Source organism: Cebidichthys violaceus, unplaced genomic scaffold, assembly GCF_023349555.1.
Source record: "Cebidichthys violaceus isolate CVI_PGR_0920_01 unplaced genomic scaffold, fCebVio1.0.p SCAF_14, whole genome shotgun sequence".
In the NCBI taxonomy this organism is placed as follows: Eukaryota; Metazoa; Chordata; class Actinopteri; order Perciformes; family Stichaeidae; genus Cebidichthys; species Cebidichthys violaceus.
In genome coordinates this window covers 3,820,842-3,843,502 of record NW_027176307.1, presented here as the reverse complement: position 1 = coordinate 3,843,502, position 22,661 = coordinate 3,820,842, and the positions used below count along the sequence as shown (strand labels likewise).

General features: G+C 40.9%; 1 protein-coding gene across 2 annotated transcripts in view; it reads left to right on the top strand.

The window, feature by feature from the left end:
- The first annotated feature begins 5,706 nt into the window (after positions 1-5,706).
- The window catches only part of bach2b (BTB and CNC homology 1, basic leucine zipper transcription factor 2b), a 90,756-nt gene continuing 73,801 nt past the window's right edge, over positions 5,707-22,661 (top strand). Inside the window, exon 1 of one of the 2 annotated variants that reach the window (XM_068708544.1) lies at positions 5,707-5,934. Coding sequence is in view for 1 of the 2 variants with exons in the window: in XM_068708543.1 (XP_068564644.1) it covers positions 19,711-19,749 (39 nt within the window). In the remaining variant the exon portion in view is untranslated. Of the gene's footprint in view, positions 5,935-19,673; positions 19,750-22,661 lie in introns of those variants that run through there. The other variant, XM_068708543.1, reaches the window with a different exon arrangement.

Below are 22,661 nucleotides of genomic sequence, written 5' to 3'. Positions count from 1 at the left end.
ATCAGCAGTCAAGAGGGGAGGAGCAGGCGGCGGGGCGGACCTCAGTGATGGACCATTCGACGCACACACATTACAACACAGAGGGTGAGTTAACTTTAGATTCTGCCTATGACAAACTTGTACATCAATACACACATTAGAAACCATACAAACACCACTCACACCCACATACCAGATGTACTCGAACAAAAATTAAGTTTTTAGAAAGTTACCACAAGACACGTTAACTATTAAAGGTAAATATGTTAAATTTTTGATTGGCTCAGGGGAATACCAATTAGTGAAATGTACACAAAAGCCCTTATCCTGTATGTTATATAACATCACAGACAAACATTCATTTCTACTGTCTGATCACTGCCCTATAAATTTAGTAGGTAGAGAAATTATGTATGATGGACATTTATTGGACAGAAAATGCTGCTGCTGTCTCTGTTTCTCTGTCTCCCACACAATCTGAGTTGTTTAAGAGGGAGTTCACACATGTGTCCTATGTGTCCTATGTGTCCTATGCACGAGGCCCATTGTTGGAGATGGAAGGACATCTCTGGCTGCACAGTAAGACTCAACTCACTTCAGTAATAAGGGTGATGTATACAGAATAGAATATGATGTACATCAATGTTAACAGTAAAAGAGTAACTCAACTTATGTTTGATTAAACACACACACACACACACACCATGGTTTGAAATGTTCCATTTGTAAACATGGCTGAGCTGTCTGAGGTGCCTTCCTCTGGTCTGCACACAAATATGACGTAGGACTGGTGAGGGGTGTGACACCTTTGGTGGTTCACCCAAAATCTGATTTGTGATGATTCTCTGGTGGTGCGCACACCAATCGTTCCGGTAAAGAAAATTCGAGACCTGGTGGAACCGACTGAGTGACGATTTGTCTAAGATTTACAAGCAGTTAATGCTTCGGTGCACCACGAGCACCTCAAAGTTCCAATCCACACCATTATGTCACTCATCCCTCCAGACACAGTTTTTCCATCTTTGACTTGGCCAATGTTTTTTTTTATATTTTTATTTCTGTACCTGTGCACAAAGTCAATTTTGGGTAGCTGGTAATTTAAAGCGACCCGGTGTCCTCAGGGACATCCAGAATGCCCTGGTGTTAAACAGTGTCTTGAGAGACAATCTGGCTAATTTATAGTTACCAAATGGTTCTGCCTTGTTACAATATGTTGATGACATCATGATTTGCAGCCCCACAGAAGAAGTATGCAGATTAGAGTAATTTACAGTTACAGTTATCCCACTTCAATCTTGGCTGCAAATGGTCACAAGGCTATCCATCCAAATTGAAATTTGCTCTCGATAAAGTTTCATATCTGGGACATGTGATCACAGCAGAGGGCAAAACCCTCTCTCCCAAGAGAATACAGGCAATTCAAAATGTGCCTAAAACACAACTAAGAAACAAATGATGAGCTTTATATGAATGACGTCATATTAGATCAGTGGATCCTAAACTTCTCAGAAAGAGAGGCATTCCTCTCTCCCATGATTCATGGTAAACATCTTTCTGCACAGAACAAAGTGACCTGGACTGACTCCTCGACTGCTGCCTTTAATGACATAAAGGACGCTTTACTGTCAGCTCCGACACTTGGACTACCTAAACTAGACACACCGTTCACACAGTACGTTGACCAAAGAGACGGTTACATGACATCAGTTTTCACTCAGGAACATGGGGAGCTTATGGTTCCTTTCTGCCGTTTCACACATTAGATTAGATTAATACATTAGATTTGCCTAACATTACTGTGGAACGATGTATTATCCATTATTTTCTTAACATGTTTAGCTCTATTACTCTTGAATACAGAACTCATGTAACTCTGTAACTCATGTTGCTTTATAAATAAGAGGGAAAAGGTAACTAGACAACATTTTGAATTCATAGTCACCATGAATAAACAGAGATACTCCACCTCCAGATCCATTCTCTCTTGCATGGTGAACTGAACTGTATTTTGTTGTTTTAAAGATGTATCTAGAGTCCTCAGTAAGCCAGGTTTCTGATAGGGCAATACATGCAAATTCATGCTTAAGTAAAGACAAATAATGAATTAATGTGTCATAGTTGCTAGGAAAACTTCTTATATTCAGATGACAAGTAAAGAATGTATTCCCTAAAACTGTCTGTGTTATGAAATGTGATGCTCACACTAACGCTTCTGATCCCATTTCAACAGGAAATGCTGCAGAAAAGGAGTGCACAAAAGAGTGCACAGTTTTTTGGGTATTTTGTAGAAAACGCATCGAGCACCTAAGTAATGGCGATGGAAGGCAGATCTCCAGCACCATGGCACACATTCCGCGGTCCGGGGGGGGTGTGGCCTAAGAGGTTCAATGTGTTTTCTGTATTTTTGTGCAATAATAATTGTGCTTCCTAATAATTGATGCATGAGAAACCATGGCAACCAAATAACATAGAACCAAAAACCAGCAACCATCAGATTAAAGAAACGATTTGTAATTTAACTAAACAGCAAATAACATGTGATATGAATACACTCAATTGATTTAAATTAGCCCTAGACATGCTGTTAGAAAAGAAGAAAAAAGGCCAATCTTGCAACATGTGACTTGTTTTCAATACCCAACTGTTTTCCTCCCTTAGATGAGTAGTAGTACTTTAATAGTGACATTTCTGTGTAATACTTATGTTTATTATTACAGCTTGTTATCTGAGAAATATGATCTCACAAAACAGCTAGTGCTTTTGTTTAGTTTACCTGATAAAGTAATCGATTAAACTGACACTTGATTCTGAATGTGCATTATGGTAATATGATATAATTTCTTACAAATCGTTTAAGTTGTTTGATTATTGTTTGTTATGAAACTCACTGATATGTTGTCTTATGATACTGTTCAACAGAGAGGGTCTGTGTTTCACCTCATCTCAGGAGACTTATCTTCCCATGTTCATGTTAACATTCCCTAGCTTGCTACAACATAGAATTGCCTACAATTTGAAAAAAAACAGCTAATGCCTTAACCTTATTGATTAATGATGTGCATATGTAAACCATTTTGAGTATTATGTGTTGATGTTTTGATATGCCCCTGATTGACGACAGGCTACAACGAAATCTGTTTCAACACCTTAATTATTCTGTCCACACGTCAGTCAACTTCTCTAGTCTCGCCTGCCAATGTTAACCAAACTAACTAGTGAAATATCCAGATGATGGTACATGTCAATCCGTCTGTTAGACTGTCCTTTAGTGCGAACCATCAACAAATCAGTGTCCCATTAACTCCTCCTGTATTCCCATGAGCACTCTGTTCTAACAACTGCACAATTAGACACTTTTCCCAACTATGATACAGATTGTTTCCTCCACAGGCTTGGTGTTTTCACTACACAAAGACAGCCCACCAACACTTTCCTATGCTAGGGGTTAATGATGCCCTTAACTAAAATCGTTATGAAATATTATTGATTTATGTTCTTACTTCTAGCAGGGAATATATACTATTTTAGTGATCTAATGTAATGATCAAGGGGAGGATTGTAATGGTAATTTTGTACGTAGTATATATTTCTACTCAGTATATTGTATTCATGCATAAGTAATTTTGCTCTAGACTTTGTTGAACTTCACCGTGTCTCCATTGTGCAGAAGAAGGATTCTCCCTCTCTGTTCACATAGATAACTAACTGTGTTGCATGAGAATGTTCCATGCCAAGGCCTTTGGGCCGCTTGCTTTGGTTGCTGGCCGTTTGTTTTCACTTGTTGTTCCTATCAGTCTGAGACCAAAAGTCTGAGACCGAAATGTCTGTAACGTTGGCCATCGACCCCTTTGCTCATTCTGTATAAAGAAAGCTTGTTCACTTTTTTCTTGGTTCTTCCTCACTGAGACTGTATGCATTCTGTTGTGATGATTGAACCTTCTCTGCGCAGAGAATTAATACTTAAAAGACATCCTGGTTTTTGGTATTATGTATTTCAGCATTAGAAGACTCACGCAAAGCGAGTATAGGAATATTTTCCACCGCAATATGCACTTTTTTAAACACAGCGATAGACTCCTTTCCGATTGCCAGTGGAGTACTTTATATTGGATTTAGCATTGATATCAATGCAAGGACCCTAAAACATTGGGAAATAAAGTTTTTTGCACAAAGTTCTCGTTGTGCCACGGTTGAATTACTAACCGGGCAAATAGGGTAACTACCCAGCAGCCCCAGACCCCAATGGGCCCCAATTGTCTAAGGTTTACTGTTTGTCGATTAGGTTTTGTAATTTGAATTATTGCAAATAAATAAAAAACCTGTTTTCAGGAGAGCTCAAGCAATATTTGTGAGCATGAGCTAAACAGAAAATGCACCTACTCAGAACATTCCCTTGGCTGCTCTCAGTGTCATCCATAACATATTTCCCAGTTCATCGTCTTATGGAGCGGCTCCACGCTTTGTCCTCGATGGCTCTAGTTTTTGGATTTGAGAGAGAGTTCTTAATGGTGACTAATATGTTTGGAATGTCTTAAACCAAAGGAATAACATGTATGAATTTTGAAAAAGGGCGTATAGTTCGCCTTAAATCAAATAACCACAAGCTAATTTCCTTCATCAGGCAAGTAAACACCGGAGAGTAAGCAAAAATATATAAACAGAAAGACATCACACAGCTGCAATCTGCATGATTAATGAATCATCCAGGCATAACACTGTGGGACACTTCCCAAGGTGTGCTTCTGTGAAAATAGAAAAGGAACATCTGACAGCAAACATGCTGAATCAATAATAACACCCCCCCCCCCCCCCCCCAAAAAAAATGAAAATGAATGAACAATACAATAAGTAGAACAAAAAGGTTGTTTTGATCCAGCGCCTAGAAGCAAATGTGGGGGCTGTTCACAAATGTGGGGGCTGTTCACAATGTCTCGAATAGGGATGGGACAATACAGGATTAGGAAGAAGTTGTCTAGCTTGTTGTCATGGCACAGAAGTGTAAAATAGAACCTGATTTTTTTTAAAACAGCAATCATTATATAAGAAAGAGACTCACACAATGTTATTTGTTTTTATTTATCCTTTATTTTTGCAAGGGAATCTTAGGGTTTATGATAACCGATTTTAAGATTGTTTGCCCCCCCAAAACAATTTTTTTTACTATATATATATATATATATATATATATATATATATTTAATCTGTTGTTATTTTTTAAATGGAAATTAGTTTTATGGTGGTTTCAAAATTCAAAACATAAGTAAACACTGGACTAAATATTCTTCACATTTGCCTCTTCAGCTTGTCAAACATGCCTTGTGTCATCTTTCACCGTCATATTCACGCTGTGTGTGTGTGTGTGTGTGTGTGTGTGTGTGTGTGTGTGTGTGTGTGTGTGTGTGTGTGTGTGTGTGTGCGCCGAGAAAAGGAGGAGGAGGAGTAGGGAGTGCGGTGGGGGCTTTTAGGCCGCCGAACCACCGAGCACGAGGGGAGGGACTTGAGCGAGCAGCCGAAAGTGCGATTCTCCAAGCTCCGCTGCGCACGTTCGAAGGAGTACGAGCGCGCCCCGCGCGGGCACCAACGGCAAAGCCGCGCCGCGCTGACGATGTTGTGAATGAGGGGATGGAGTGACGTCAGCGGCCGAATGTCAACAATGTAGCGACCGAGAGTAGGCGTTCCAGTCGAGTGTAACAAACAGCGGAGACGGAGCGGCACGCCGCGCTGGATCACCACGCACGCTTTACACACACACACGCGCGCGCGCGCAGTCGTACACACGGCGGCAACAAACTGACCGTGGAGTCACACTAGACGTTGTTTTTTAATAGAAGAAGTCACCGATATCTGCAGCCCGGGAGGCTTTGAGGAAGCGACAAAAGCGAGTCATCATGTGAAAGAACTTATGTGGGAAACGGACAAAAGCGCAGGAATACGAGCAAGAATAGGAAGTAAAAGGTGAGCCGCTGTGCACGTTTTCTCCCTCTCCGATCAATATATCGCTGTGTTATGTGTGTGTGTGCGTGTGCGTGTGTGTGCGTGCGTGCGTGTGTGTGTGTGTGAATTCACGGTTTGTCAATCTCAGTCTATTGTTGACGCTCTCGTATTGCCGAGTTGCAAACTTGCATAAGTGTCGCAGCGGTGAGCTACAGAGCCGGGAGAGTCCTCCTCATTGTGATGTATGGGGGTCAAAAACACACAAAAAGTCACTTATAGTAGAAAAACCGCATGCGTGATTCTTGAAAGCTTTTTTTTTTGGCGGCGGCGGTGCGAATATTGAAAGAGTGTATATGTGTCGGGGTGTGAACGCGGGTTCAGGAGTGAAACGCAACTCTGTACCACATCCTGTTGTGCTTTGACTCAATGTGCTCCTTTTTTTTTTGCTCTCTGGGGTTTATGGCAAAGTAGATGCGTCGGTGATCCCGGAGGAGGGTCAGGCATGCCGCTGCTTCTACGAGCACATCAAAAAAAATTCCCATAAAAAGAAGTCGCTGTCTGTCACTTGCAGCGTCATTAAACACCTCCCTCACTTACTACATGTACAATCATCAAATTAATCTGCAGCTGTATAGAATACGTATTCATATTATTATCATTGTTATTAATATTATGATTATGCATTGCACCTTTTCTGCTTTTTCCCAATCTGAAATGATGTAATCACCTGCTCATTATTCCAAATGAAAAAAAAAAATCATCAAAATATTTGCTGTGTAAGGACGAGCCTTGTTTGCTCCGACAGCCAATAGAATCGTCTCAGCCGCTCGACGGTGTCGTTAAAGAACCCATAGTTTCATTATAATTTAACCCCTTATGTAAAAATCAAAACAAAAAAGAAAAAACGGGAGCGAGCGGTTCTCCCATCAGCTTGCCGTAAATAAAAAAAACACGTTTTTTGTTATTTTGTAATTCAATCAAGTGGTGACCGTGTATATCACAACAGCTGCGCCTTTACGCGCGGTCCTGCATTGTCATGTGGATGCTGCAGCAGTGGCTTAGTCAGTCCCTGTCAGTTTTATGTTATGTAGCGATGTGGTGGTGAATTATGCTGCGGTGCGAGGCGATGATAAGGTATCCCAAGTCGATATAAATAAAATAAATTAAAGAGTTTTGTGGAGGGAAACACCGTTTTTTCGTTAAAAATCCCTTAACAAACCACTTTGACGCACGCGAGCCATTACAGATACCCTTACTCAGTGCGACTTCTGTGTGTGTGGTTGTTGTTGTTTTTTACAAAGTTTAGGTTTGCTGAGTCTCTCGTGGAATTAAAAAGGGCATTACACCACAAAAAAAAGGCGGAATGAATTGTGTTTTTTTTCGGGATACTATTGTTTGATCGCCACGTGCGCCACTCTGCGATGAGGTGCGCCCGAAAATCATAAGGGAGTGGAGTGTGATGCTGCCATTTAATGCGGTGATACAGCATTTTGCGGGGAGTGGGGGTTAGTGACATCCACGGCATCGCAGCTTCTTTGTCTGTTTGTGCTGATGCAACGCGATGATGATGGTGATGGTGATGATGGCACCGAGCTGAGGGGATCGCAGCATCACCCTCCGTCCTCGACCGTGATGCGTCGCGTTTTGTGCCGCCGTTATTGTTCTGTAATTCTGCCCCTAATCATCGGGCTGGACGAGTCCGAGCTGTAGATGTTTTTTTGAGCGCACGCTGAAGGTGTCGTATATATTGGCATTTAACAAAAAAAAAGAGAGAGAGAAGAAAGGGGGGGGGGGGGGGGGGGGCTGAAATGAAACCAACACGTTTGGTCGTTCCGTGGCACCGCTCTGCTTTCACAACACGTGCGTGTATAGCATGGCAGCGGTCATGCGCATGTTTTTACGCAGGGGAGAGCCTTTTGTTCTGTACAGTAGCCCCGCTGCCTTTCTTTTTTTTTTCATGCGTGGCAATCCCCCGCTTATTGGGAGGGGGAGGGGGGTCCAAAAGTGTGTGTAAACCCCACAGTGACTCAGTCGGGCTTAAAATGCCACTTCATCGTATCTGCCAGCGCTATGTTTGTCATGCTTATAGATTGCCATCTGAAAGATCCAGTGATATTTAATCCTTTGCATCACGATTCACTGTTTTCTTTGTCCGTCAATAAAGACAGGAATGAAATTACATTTTGACCTTAGTTGCATATAGAAAATGTCTCTTGTATATTATTATCAGTTTAATAGGTCAATGGTTCATTTGTGCAATGTTTGCTCTTACTATGTGGAATAAGACATTTAACGTTTTGAAAATAGAGAATGTAGCTTGTTTTGTTTGTTGTCTTGCTGGAAAACCTCGGATTTGTACTGAATCTTTTAAGACTTTGCATGCAGTGCCGTTTGTTTTAGAGGCATTCCTCAGCTGATACCTGTATCCAGAGAATACCTCTCCGTTGTTGTCCACTCATTCTTTATCTTCCATTTATTCGTCTTCTGAAAATATGACATTTAATGATATTTCAGCATTACTTGTTAGTACACAACAATACAATACTGTCATCGCTCTAGGGCAAGGCGATTTTAAAATCGGTATCAAAATGGGAATAAGAATATTTTTACGCCATTGGTGTACTATTGATTTACAGTATGCCATGCTACATGTATGCAAAGTGACATAAAAAAACAATCAAATTGATGAACTGTGTCATGCATTACAGGCAAAGCTACAATAACGTCTGTTTACATCTGATTAAAATTCCATCAGAATGATTCATTTAGGCAGAATAATTCTAAATATATGAGCGTATTATCACATATAATATATAATATGATTTCACAGTTGCCCAGTTGTTGCATCACCTTATTTGAATTCTCCCTCTCGAAGTTCTGCCTTAGTTCTTGACTTAGTGTCAAAGCTGCTTTTAAAAGTTCCCATATTGCATAAACTGAGACCTCCATGTCTTTTGTGATTATTAATCCACGCTCAATCCATGAAGATGGCAACAGCGCAGATGCGGAAAATCGGAAAAAATGCTGACCAATCAGAGCACATTGTGCTTTTTTTCCGGAAGGGGGCTTAAACAGACGGGCGCGAAAACCCAGCGTTTCAGACAGAGCATGAATACAGGTATATTCAGACAGACACTATGAGAAAGACAATGTGTTTATTGAACATTTAAGCATGTTAACATGTTCTTGGAGAAACCACAAATACAACTGTGAACCTGAAGATGAGCATGACGTGTCCCCTTTAAAAGTCACGTTGGTGATGTTGGTTTGGATCAGTTACAACTTCGATACATTCGTCGTTATATATTAACGGTGATTATAATCCATTATAAAAGAGGTTATAATGTGCAAAAAAAATGTCAATGACAGCAATTATGAAGTAATACGAAACTTGACCCTATACGTCATGAACAAATTATTTATAATATGTTGCAGTTATCTTCTGTGTATTTGATGAGAGTCAAATCCTGTTAAAGTTAGTTAATTGTTGTATTTTTGTATTATTTTGTTGGCTTAAAATGAGCCAAATGAGTGTTAAAATACTGGAATACTGGAAGCTACCATGGTTGGTTTTAATCAAACTCCCCAAGTTGCTAAAACCCCTAAATTCCAAGAATAAATACCGCAAACATGACTTCAATGTCCAAAATGGAAGCTACAACCTCTCCGTTTGACTAAAACATCCACGATTTGTAACAATTAAAAAAGACACTATGCACAAAACATGTTGGAATATTTCGAAGCTTCCTCTTCCTCTGTTTCAACATTCTGTCACAACTGCAAATCAATCAAAACAAATGAGGCGAGACTTTTTTTAAGAAAACACAAGTCATAATGTTGTTGTTATATAACAAGTTGAGCTCGGCTTGGGAACATGTCCCAGTCTGAGCGAGGCTGTTTTGGGGGGATCTCGACATAATGAGTCCCTCAGGGTTCCCAGCCGCAGATGAAATCCCACACGGCAACAGGATCCCCTCCATGTGACCCTGCCCCCCCCCTTCATGCTTTCCACTCTGAACTGTACCATCCAGGGCTGTAGCTCCTCCAGCTTTCCGCTGAGCCCGTGGTAATCACGTTTTTTTTTGTTTTTTCTTAAATGTTCCTATCAAGCTAATTGAAATGGTGATGACGAAAGGAGCCGCTCGTGTTCAAAAGTAACCAAGCACTTATGGGTTAATGATTCATGAAATTGCATTTCTCTTTGTGGCATCGTAGCAGCCCATTAAGGTGCTGAAACCAACATCCTTTTTTGGATTCTTATGAATCGTAGACAAAGTAGCGGTTATTGAAAAAAAACTAAAGCGAACCGAACAAATGAACAAATGAACAAAAAAAAGCCGCAATTCCCCGTTGTCGCTTTTTCCTCTGCATCATTAAAGGAGCGTTTGCATCACTGAGGATATTTGAGTAACCCCCACCAGCTCAGCTCAGCTCAAACATCCCAAGTCAGTGCCTTGGCCAGAAAAAAAAAACATGTTCCCATAGCTCTCCCACGTCAGCACAAAGGCATGTTTGACTGGGTTGCTGCCAGTGTGAGGCGTCGATCGAACAGCAGTGCTGGGAGAAATCTAAGATCCTGCCACACGTTACACCAAGGGCTATTGTCCCCCCCCCCCCCCCCCCCCCACACTCTCTCTCTCTCTCTCTCTCTCTCTCTCTCGCTCTCTCTCTGTCTCTCTCTTTTGTGATCCCTTCTTCTCCTCCTCAGCCGCTCATACGTCTCCTTCCCGCCGTTTGCGGCGGCGACGCGCGCTCGGCACCGCCGCTCACCAACGTGAAATCATTTGCATTATGCCGGCAGACCCAGCTGCCGTCAGTCCGCGGTCGCAGCGTTCGGTGCTTGTCTGTGTGTTCGACCTCTCAGCGGAGACACTTGCCAAGAAGCTATCAAATCTAAAACACCACAGGCTTGTTTTGTTTGGGGTTTTTCTTTTTGTGTCTGTGTGTGTGTGTGTGTGTGTGTGTGTGTGTGTGTGTGTGTGTGTGTGTGTGTGTGTGTGTGTTGCCGTAATAAATTCCCAAGACATGTAAGTCGCCCTGCGTTGAACCTTTTTGGGTGACCCTCCAGCGGAGAGCTTTGCCCTCTGACCTCTTGAGTCGATCCCCTTTAGCGTCCCGTACCGCGGTCGCCCGTCAGTTTTTGCGACTGTGCGAAACACACCGAGCTAATAGAATGATGCACATCTGGTCCTAATAGCTTTGCAAAAATACAACATTGGAAAAGGGTGGAAAGAGGGAGGGCAGGAGGTTTAGTAGCCATTGAGGCAGTTTAGAAGAATGAGCTGTGTGTGTTGAGTGGCGTTCGGTGAACGCAGAGAAAACATTTAGCGCAGTGTAATGACCTGTTTGGATTGGATTAGTGCAGCACTACTACTTCTTCTACTACTACTAGCGGTAAGGGACTGGAGAGCATTGCAGAGGTCTGTCTAAAGTGAGCCTCTGAGACAAAGGTTGCACCAAACAAGGATTTGTTTTTCAAACCTGATCCAATCACAGGTTCAACTTGAAATCACGTTCCACCAATCTCTTTAAAGTTTAATTCAACGCTGTTGCACCAAACAAACACACTTGAAGAGGCTTCACTTTTAAAAATGGCTGTCTTTTTGAGATGAATTGGGAAAAATTATCCAGCTCCTCGAATGAAGATAAGGCCCATCTACTCATGTAGCCCCAGTTACCCGGTCGTTTTCTTCTGTTCAGTTGTGAAATTGCCACTATATTGATTAAAAAAAAACTAAACTTTAGCATGTGCTACACGGTTTGTTTTGCTCCTGAACACACATCCTGTGCTGTGTAAAACGCACACATCCATATTTTAACCCAACATTCTTGGACGAATCTTTCACATGTTGTTTCATACTCCACTGACTTGCGTTTGGTCTTTCTTTTTTATCATTCCAAGCTTCGCACAATGAATCACACATGTGCTACTTCCCCCAATATGTAAAGTAAAGCAAGGCGGCAACACACTTAAATAGTCCAGGCGTGTTAGTCACCGCAGTTATTAAGTAGAGCATGGGTTTAGTTGGCCAAAGTATTTTGCTGTCAGTAACGTTATTAGTGTTTAAGTTAACATCAGGTGTAACACCGGGGAAATACACTTTGGTTCGATTCTGCTTCCAGTTGGCTATTCGCTTGTGTGGACTTCAATTAAATTAAGTAAAATAATTAATTAGAAGTATTAGAAGTATAAAAAACAAAACAAGTGAGAATTAAAAATTAGAAACTATACAAGCTTGAAAACTCAAATATGCTCTACCAGTTCCGCCAGAACTTAAAAGTTGCACAACAGGCTTGCATAAGGAGCGCGAAGTTCACACACACACACACACACACACACACACACACACACACACACGCACATGCAGTGTAAAGTAAAGTAGACGTCCAAACTCAACAAATTTCAGCAAGAGAGATTGTGCCTACCACTCGGTGGTAAAGTGATAACTTACCTCAGAGCTACTTAAAATCCTTCGCTAAAGACTGAAAAAGTGTTCTAGCGATTAGAAAACGCACTAAGTTGTGGTTCTTCGGCTTTCAGCCAAAAGACTCTAACAAGCTGAGCACACCTGTAAAAACAACTGACATAATATAGTTATTATTTTTCTCTAAATATGAAATACATCTGTGTGAATGACGTTAGAGTGAAAGAAGTCGGTTTCAACCCCCCCCCCCCCCCTTCTGCACAAGCAGAAGAATGATGTTGTGTGCTTCTTCCTCTGAAGTTTGAGCTCATATCCTTATGTGACACTCTTTGGTCCTGTTTGCTGACATTGAAGTGCAACAATGTGAACGTTGCCATTGTTTTTGCAATCCTCATTGTTCTCTGCGTCTCCAAAGATGTTGGGCTGTGAAACCAAACTGTTAATGAGTTTCTACTCATATCTGTTATGATGAAATGTCATATATCTGTTATGATGAAATGTCATATATCTGTTATGATGAAATATCATATATCTGTTGTGCCGTGTATGTTTGCCGATGCTCAAGCGGGAATTGCAAATCCATAAACTGCCCTTTTTTTTAAACAAAGTCTGTTGATGAAGACCATGTGATACGGTCGAAAAAGGTCCAGAATAAGTGGACCTTGAGTGTAGATTGTGTAAACTGCGTCTCCAAAAGTCAAGAACAAACAGCCAACCTCAAGTTTGATGCAGTTTATTTTGAAAATATTTTGAATATGGCTGAGTATCATTCAAATTTTATTTTTATAAAGCTTTTTATTATTTCTCAATGACATATCTGCTGTCAGCTGTAAAAGATATTTTGTTAGACATATCTCTATTACAAAATATGTACGTTATGCAATGGTACGTTTTGGATTCTTATCTTCTCAAGTATCAGTATTGGCTTCTGAGTCCTGTATCAGACTGGCACATATTTTTTTGCACATCTTACCTTCAGCATCGACCTCAGATTCCTCACTTCCCTACCAAAAGTCATTGTCTGTGTTTTCCGATGAGTCTTCCTGAGTTACATCACAGTCACGAACCCCCCTCTCTCGGAGTAATGGAAGGTATTTCAAACAATCAGCGGATTCCTGGTGAGGTCATTGTTTCAGTGAAGGAGGGGAGGGCCCTGGGATGACCCTCGTGGCAGGACGTTGTTTTCCGTCAGAATTCCTCCCGAGATGGATTTATTTGCACTGCTTTGCACATCACAGTAAAACAAAACACTCCCATTGTGCCTGTGAGGCGCGTTAACATGGAGCTCTGACTTCTGTGGCTGATGAACGCAGTGTAAATAGAAAATAATAGGCTTGCTTTTCTAAAGCGTTGGAGTAAACAAATTGTCGGGGGGAGAACTATTGATCACTCGGTACTCCATGTGATCTCTTGTTTGCTTTGTGAGCTCACATAGACAGACAGACGAATAGTCACAGATGATAATGAGGAATACTCGTGGTTCATGCATTAGTTAATTATCGCTGCACCATTGCAAACTTGACAGTAACATAAGATCATGAACTCTATGGCACAACATCCATTTTTAAAGTGACAGTTTACTCGCACTACAACACATTGTCGCTAATTAACGTGAACCCTGTAAATCGCTCAAACTACAGGATGAAATTCTTTCCACTCAGCAGTATCACACGCTCAGCCAAAGATCTTCTTCTAGACAAGAAAATACCACTGTGTATTATTTTGATCTTCAAAAGAGTAGATGGTATGTCACGCTTCGCATCATTTCCTGACAGGCACTGATTAGCAGCTAGCTTGATAGTTGTCGAGTGAATGACCAGCAGCAGTTGACTTGCGTCCATTATATAAAGTTTCGTAACGTATTTAACTTTCGTCAAGTACGCAACGTAGGTTAACTTGATTACGGAACTGAAGTTACATAACAAACACACTTATTTTAACCCAACCAAGATCTTTTTCTCAACCTAACCAGGTACATTTGTAAGCTAAACATAACCAAGTATTTTAGTTACCTTAATTAACCTTACCACATACTTTTGTTACCTAAATCTAACCATGTACTTTTGGAACCAAAACCTGTGGTTGAAAATTCCCAGGTAAACTTGTTTAAGGCTCATCACCTTAGTTGTTTTAAATTAAATCTTTCCAGAAACAGTGTTCATATTATCATGACTCTGCGTGGCTTGAGAGGTATATTAGATTTTTGTTTTGTTTTTGGGTGGAGGGTGGACCACCGTCTTAACGACTTAATGTGTTTTGAGACGGTTTACAGTAAACCTAATCATATCTCCTTCACTGGCGTTGTCAAAGCAATGGAGTGTAAAACAACAAAGCGTGTGCAGTGTGTGGTTTGGTGAGAAAGTGCAGCTGTAGAGGAGTTTGTCTGAGGGAGGAGAAGAGGGTTGGAGGGGGGACATCCTGTGAGACCAGCACAGGTGGTTGGGAGGGGGGTTGGCATAGTGGTAGGAGGGGGGAGGTTGTGGGCGTGGACGTGCAATAATGTGCCCACTTCCTGTACTGAGCCCCCGTGCTCTACTGTAAAACAGTAAGCTTACAACGAGATCAGCAGGATTTGCCGGCGGTGGCTTCCTGCCATTTCACAGCAGGCAGTCATAGGTGGAGATCCTGTCTGTGCACTCGAGTGTCCCACTGTTCCTCGTACATTTCCTAATGATGGTGTTTTTTTCTTTCTTTCTAATAATGGCTCAGGACAAGGGGCAAGAAAGGGGAACATTAATTCTAAGAACAAAAAAAAAAGCAGGGAAATGAAAGCATTAAAAACCGAGAGCATGACGTTTACCCCGATGGGTTTTCCATTTGTTGCACACTCACAGATGTGGAATGGAAAACATGAAAGTCTTATGTGTTGGGTCGAGTCCACGTACACAGCCGTTCCTGTGGGAGAGCGATGTGTGCGCGGATACTTGACAGCCAGGTTAATGCTGATTTCATCCTGTAATTTCAAGTGAATGAGCGTGTAAAAACGTAACGAGTCCGCTCACATCAAGCGTTTGAGGAAGTTCGGTCATACTTTGAGTCACGTAACGTAGATTAAAGGGCGGTAAAGGCCTGGGGTCGATGGAGGGGCCAAACTAACATAGGACCTTTACCCAGGAGGCCGTAGTTCGTGTCCCGCGTCAAACAAAAAGTCAACTTATTTCACCTTAATTTTGTTACTCAATTTGCAGACTTAACTGACGCCGTGTTTCAGACGTTACGTTGCTTGAACCTAAAGTTGTTTTGTTTCACCTCACAACATTACGTTTTTCTTTCACAACGTGGTAGTTGCATCTGAATTTAGAAATTATAATTTGTACCAAAAGTTTCGTAACAAAAAAAGCTAAATGTTGACATTTATTATTATGTGCTACAGAATTCGCCCAGAATGTTCTACTCCTAGAGAGACTAACTGAGTAATTAAGTAAGAAAAAGACAAAAAATTATTACTGCACGAGTTCAATTATTATTTTTTAATTCTTCACCCTTGTTTTCTTTATCGCTGATTGTTTAATGTTCATTATGTACAAATAAAATTATACATATAAAGAATAATCGTTTAAAAAAAATGCTCGCCCTGGCTCCATTTTCACAAAGTTTCGCTCTCTAGCTCCAGCTCCAACCTATTTTCATTTTCCAAAAATCGACGCTGACGTCCCGACATCTTTGACATCTTTGACATCTCCTTTTTCCCTCCACTCTACAAATCACATAAACGAATCATTCTAGCTGAGGACATGATTTTATAATAATGAAGTTATTTATTCATAACTAACATAATTTTCTCAAGAGACCCGCTCATTTTGCGGAGGGAGAAATTACAACGGCGCTAGAAAAAACCACACCCCCTCGCACTACATATCAAAATCAAATTTTCCAGCTCCATCTGCCAGAGTGCGCTCGCTCGCTCCTTAGGAAGAGGTGTTACAATGTAATCCCGAGTAATGAGAGGAAATGACCTCGGAGCACAACGTTTTATGGGCATAAGAAGACGGATGTTTACGTCTGATAGCCAGCAGTTACTGATTCTCCCAACAGTCTCAAGTAATAAAAGGTGCTTTTGATGATGTGACATTCACAATAGGTAAAAAAAACAACAACCATGCAGTCAGTGTGAGCCCTGGTGAGTTTGCAGTGGGGCAGTGTGAACCCTATTGACCCGCATCGGCTCCGCAGTGAGGCAGCAGACTGTTGTTGTGTACCTGCAGCGGTCACATGCGCTCCACCGGCCGGGCCAGTGTCATTAAGGACAGACGGTGAAAGGTCAACAAGGTTGGAGTTGTTGGACGGTCCGCCGTTGATACTGAGTCACAAGATCTGTGTCAGCCAAGCATGTCAAAACAAGCCTGCCTCTGACTTTTAAACCCGTTACTCCTATGTTTATATTTAAAGGTGAATGTTTAAATAACAATATTTTTTTTTCCCCCTCTGTTTCCAGAAAATTTGATTTGTGTCTAAGTGGTGAGACTCCACATGAGAAGTTGTCTCAGTCTAGATTGGTCCCTTACAGTCAGGCACTTTTGAAGCAGTGGTACCCACTTATCACCTTCCATTGTGTGTGTGTGTGTGTGTGTGTGTGTGTGTGTGTGTGTGTGTGTGTTTGACTCTCTACTCACTTGACGGGATGCTTGTTCACATTTGCTCTCTATTTTGTAACTTTGACATGTGTAAACTGCTTTTCCCACAATTAAACGAACATGATCGACTGCTAACAGCCAGCCACCAGGGGGGCTATACAGATGTTTCGGCTTCACTTCAGTTTGCTACTAGGAGCACTCTGTACTACAAACACATGCACATTATGGTCGGTACTGATAAAATCTTTCTATTTTAAGACGCAGTGTGTAGGATTTGGCGACATCCAGCGGGGGAGGTTGCAGATTGCAACCGACTGAAACTTCCCCCGTGTGTCAAGTGCGTAGCGTGAAAAACGTGAAAAAAAAACCATGAATGGCCCTTTCTAGCCAGTGTTTGGTTTGTCCCTTCTGGGCTACTGTAGCAACGTGGCGGCCATATGTAGATGCGGCTCATTCTAAGCTAACAAAAAAAACGCAACAATTTTTTGTTAGCTTGTTAGTTTTGGCTATGCAAAACAGAAACCATACTTATTAATAGATCCCCCTGAATGCTACACACTGTCCCTTTAAGACAACACAGAATCATCAGCGGGAGCTTTGTGTTTAAAGTTCAGTTACAGAGGCGTTCCCGTAAAAGACAGACGAAGAAAGATGGAGAAACAAAGGCAGACGCAGGGAGAGTCGGTGAGAGCGAGGATCAGTAGTCATGGCTGCATGAAAGGATGCAGGAGATGGCCATTTAGATGGATTACAGTAGCGCAGCTTCCCTTTTCATCTCACTCAGGGGGTCGTATCTGGAAGGGGGGAGGAAGCAAATTGGTTCCCATCATGCTTAGCAAGTGCTGCTCGGTCTCATTCTGATGGCTGTTTGAACAGTGCGACGTGTGTACGAGAGGAACGTTTACGCTGCGCTGGAAGCCAGCTCTCACAGTCGTCTGTCTCATCCAGAGCGACAAGAACCACAAACAGGCTCATCCATCGCACTCCGCTCGGTTGGAATGTCTTTTTCCAGACATCGCGATATCTGTGTCGCGATGTCTGGTTGAGCTGTACGATTTTGTTATCAGTGGACACCGAATAAGAGGAGAACGGGGGAAAATAAAGAGATTTTATGACTGATTTGAAAATGAAAGTGAACCGCAGTGCTGTTTGCTCTCACTGCAGTCTAGACTCAAACTTAATCATCTCAGACAGTCAACACTGATTCCACTTGTGTCGTTGTTTCATGAATTACTGTTGAAATAAGACACGATGAGGCAGACATCTACGCTAATACCAACTGAATCGGATTCAGTGTACATTTCCTCAGCAGCACACTGGCAGTCGAGATAAGCGGTTGGAAGACAGCAATTTTTGATTTTTGAAAATTATCGTCATCATCTTGAAAAACATTGTTAGTCAGTTATCATGATGACTTTATTGACCGGTGAAGATGGTTGAAAGCTCTGGAAAAGTGGACCTTAAGTTGACATTTTTCTTGTCAAAGAAACAAAAAAAGAGCACTCAATTGATGTGTTAAATCAAAAAGAGATGGATTAATCAATTATTAAAAAATTTTAAAAAAATTGTGCAACCACAGATATTAGTTTATTTATTTTCTAAAATCTCATTTTCATATAATTTTACAAAATAATTTGAATTAAAAAATAAAATTCAGTAAATACAATGAAAATATATTAACATTTTTATTTTTATTTACAAATGATAAGAAAATAAGTTTATGGATTCAAAATAAATTATTTTGTTGAATCACTGATTAATCTAGCTTTTTTAAAATTAGTTCTTTAATTGAGAGTTAATTGTTGAACCTGAAAGGTGTACTTTGACAAGAAAAATCTCTCTTTAGGTCCACGTACTAGCTTTTTCAAGAGCTTTCAAACACATCTCATGGTGTTCATTGGTGAATAAAGTTTTCATGACAACTGCTCTAACTCTACTCCCACTGATGAAGACTGTGAGATACATTTGTAAGATAAAAAGATTAGGGCTACATGTGAAAAAAAGTTGTTGAGATCTGAGTTTAAATCAGAAATCTAAGAATAAACTCAGTTTAATCTAACTTTATATTTATATAAAAAATTTTTTTTAAAGAATTCATATTTAAAACTCAAATATATATAAGGAAATTTGGAAATCTGAGGAAAAAAAGGGGAAAAATATGTTTTTGGAATTGAAAAGGTTGTGTGTACTATAAAAAGTAATGGATCACAAATATGGTAGCCCCTATTTGGGGGTTGCACTGCAAAAATATTCAAAAAGTAAAATTAAATGAAATTCAAATTAATTAATTACGAAAAAATTAAATTTAACAGAACAAACAAAAGCATGTCCCTTGTTTAGAAGCAAATTAACTTAAACGTCCAGAACAGCAACACTGTAAAATCAAATACCATTTAGTTTTGACAAGCATTTTAATCTTCCCTATTTTTCATATCTGTCTTGATTCTAGAACATTCCTGAAACAATCAAACTGAAAGCTATAGTTTTTGAAGCATCATAATAAAACTTACCGTAACGGCCGTAAAACAAGAAAAAAAAAAGTTTTCTAACAGGTGTTAGAAAACTTTTCACTTCTAGTCGCAAAAACCTGTGTTTGGAATCTTGACATTTAAAAGCATGTGGTGAGTGCATGGGTAATTGTGGATGATAAGGACGGTCTGTTTTCACGCTGCAGGGACGCCCCCCCCCCCCCCCCCCTCCCCCCTCCACCCCACCAACCTGCCAGTCATGTACCTGCGTCTTTCTGACTGATGGTGATGTAGACGTGTCTGTGTGACTGTACGCATGCCCCTGGATAAATGATCACCAATCGCCATCGGAAGATGAAGGACAAGTCTGTAAGTAACGCTGTATGCACTCAAACTTCTGTTTATTGTACGTCAAGACATTGTTGTCTGTTGGCAGGAAATCTGTTTCTTTTTATTTTTTCCTGTTGCGGTTAGACAGCGTGAAGCCGAGCAAACATTCGTGACACACGCAGACAAACAGAAATTCAGTCTGACTGCTTCATAATCTTTATTTATTCAAAATGTCATTCAAAATCCCAACAGCAACGAAATGTATTTATTTATATCGCTGTAATGCCATGCTTTACTTTCTGTTTCAAAGAAAGAACATTTTTATGAATCAAAATCTTTCCAATAAAACGGATGATTCTGAAGTCCTTGAAGACAGATAATATCGCTGTGCGCTCGCAGACAACAAGCGACGACCACAGTGTTCCAAACTGATAAATTGTGTGTATTTCCATTTATAACTAACTGTTGCAAAGGAAACAAAGCTTCCTTCTCTGACTTCCTTTGCAGGTGCTAGAATAGCAGCTGTCGTAGACTTAATATTCAATGATAATTGATCCAACTGCGTGTTTTCGTTCTCTCTCGTGCTCGTGTAAACCTTCCAACAAGCCTCGTCGTCACCATTAAAACTCGTAAAAAAATAGTTGAAGGAAACGTACATTTTTAACCCTCTAATAATAGATCCCTGGCAATATATCCCACTCAATATGGCCTTGTTAAAAGGGAAACTATAACTCTTAAGGTGACACGCTGCCCACAGATCTCTTTATGGCAGCTCTCGTGTGTATATGAAGTCAGAACTCTTATCCCGGCTTTTCTTAAGTCTTCTCTCGAAACACAAAGGCGTTCTTTGTCCTGGAGCTGTTAGTCTCATAGCCTAGAAGTTTGTGGCTTAGCGTATATATCAGGGGGTTAAAGCTGCTGTAGTAAGAGTACAAGTTGTCAGAGTACTTAGCACAGACCACGTGGAGCGCTGGCATCTGTGTGGCGCGCCCTGAGACCAGCTCAACGTGGAGACTTTTATTTTCTGGCAGCTGCGGCGTGCTGATCAGGCCTATGAGACGTGTACCTCCAACTGTAAAGTGCATGTATTTGAAATCATTATTCACTTTTACTAAGAAATTAAGTAGATATGGGTGAAATCTCCTTTGTGTTTGTTATTTTTCTTATTTGGTTTACATTGTAATTCCCAAAAGGAAGTCATTTGAGGACAACTCCCCTTATACTAGTGCTCTTCAGTTGGCTTCATAGTCTGTATATAAGAAGTGGACGTAGTCATTGCGACATCACCCATTGGTTTACGTTTTTGAAGCCTTGAGTTTAGCATTTTGGCCTTCGCCACTTGTTTTTTTTTCCCGCAGTCACTATATTGGCTTTTAGCTGTCGCCATCTTGTTTTTTGGGAACCAGAAGTGACACAAAAGGCTTAGTTCAACCAACTGCTGAAACAGACATTTTAAGCGTGTTGTTTCAGTTAACTTTCATGAACGGAAAACAAACTGTGAAAGGATCAAAGTTCCAAGACAAAAATATGAACCACACAACGCCGTGGTAGCAACCTGTCAATCACAAGCTAACCCCGCCCTAAAGCATACCCTGCTTTATTGTCTACTTTACTCTAAATGGGACCATCGTTTACTAAATGAACATCATGCTGTATTGAAGAAGACTTGAAACTAGAGATCGAGACCATAAATTCATTTTTACAATGTTTACTGAGGTAATAAATCAAGTGAGAAGTAGAGTCATTTTCTCATAGACTTCTATACAACCTGACTTTTTTTGCAACCGGAGGAGTCGCCCCCTGATGGCCATTAGAGAGAATGCAAATTTAAGGCACTTACTTATTGGCTTCCCTTAACAGACCGGGAGGTTCCTGCCTGGTTGGCTTGAACATTTGGTGCCGACTGATAATATTGGTACTGCAATTTGATTTGTGCAATATCTATGTTTGTCCCCATTACTTCTCACTCCATAACATACAGAGTGTCGAGGTCACCTATTGGAACATCTTTGCAAGGTTGTATAAACATTGGAATGCAGTCTCTTTAAGCTGTTTATTATTTCTTAACTCTTATACCTAAGAAATGTCTCAAAAATGAAGCTAAAATCCTGAATGACTTCCTGCTTCCTGTTACTCAAACAATGTTTGGCCAAACTGGAGGAGACGCATGTGCCAAAAAAATAAATATACCAAAAAATGATAACTATCCAAAAGGGTTCTTCCGTCTCCAAACTGCATTCAAGACACAAATCCCCTTATTTTTGTTGTGCAAAGGAATACAGACTTTAAGGGATTCCATAGTCTCGAAGTACACTTAAGAATAAATCCTCATTAACTTAAGGATGTTTCCTCAGACACTGACTTGAATTTCTGCAACTCCCCTTTTTTTAATTACCAGGAAAATATTCTCTTCAAATGTTTTATGCACCTGAGAAACCTTTTTTGAAATGAAATGCGTGACCAGTTGTGTTTGTTCAACATCTTGAAAAGAGGCTCTGTGAACTGCCTGCCCTCTGATCCAGGCTGAGCGTTTTCGGAGGCGTGTGTTTTTCACAGAGCGCACAACCCTCACATGGCCCATATCTGGAAGCTTTAAGTGCCGCCGCTTGTTGCCGGGGGTTTGTGCGAGGCCTCTCTGAGCCTGTCCGCCTGTCTGCTTCCCATGATGCACCTCCCCATCTCCAGCCTGGCGACGGCAGTGAAAGAGGCCATTGTTCCTGTCACTCCGAGGCATGTTGCATGCACTTCTGACACAGAGTGGGAGAAATGATTCCCTTTTATACCCCTGGAATGTCTTGTGAATCAATCATTTCTGTATGAAGAAACGCTGCTCTTTTCTGTCCTTTGGCCACAAATGCGCTCGTGTTTGAGAGAAAGGGAAAATATTGCATAGTAAGGAATTTGTGAAAAAATAAAGACAATATTACAACACCTCGTTCTATGCTAATTCC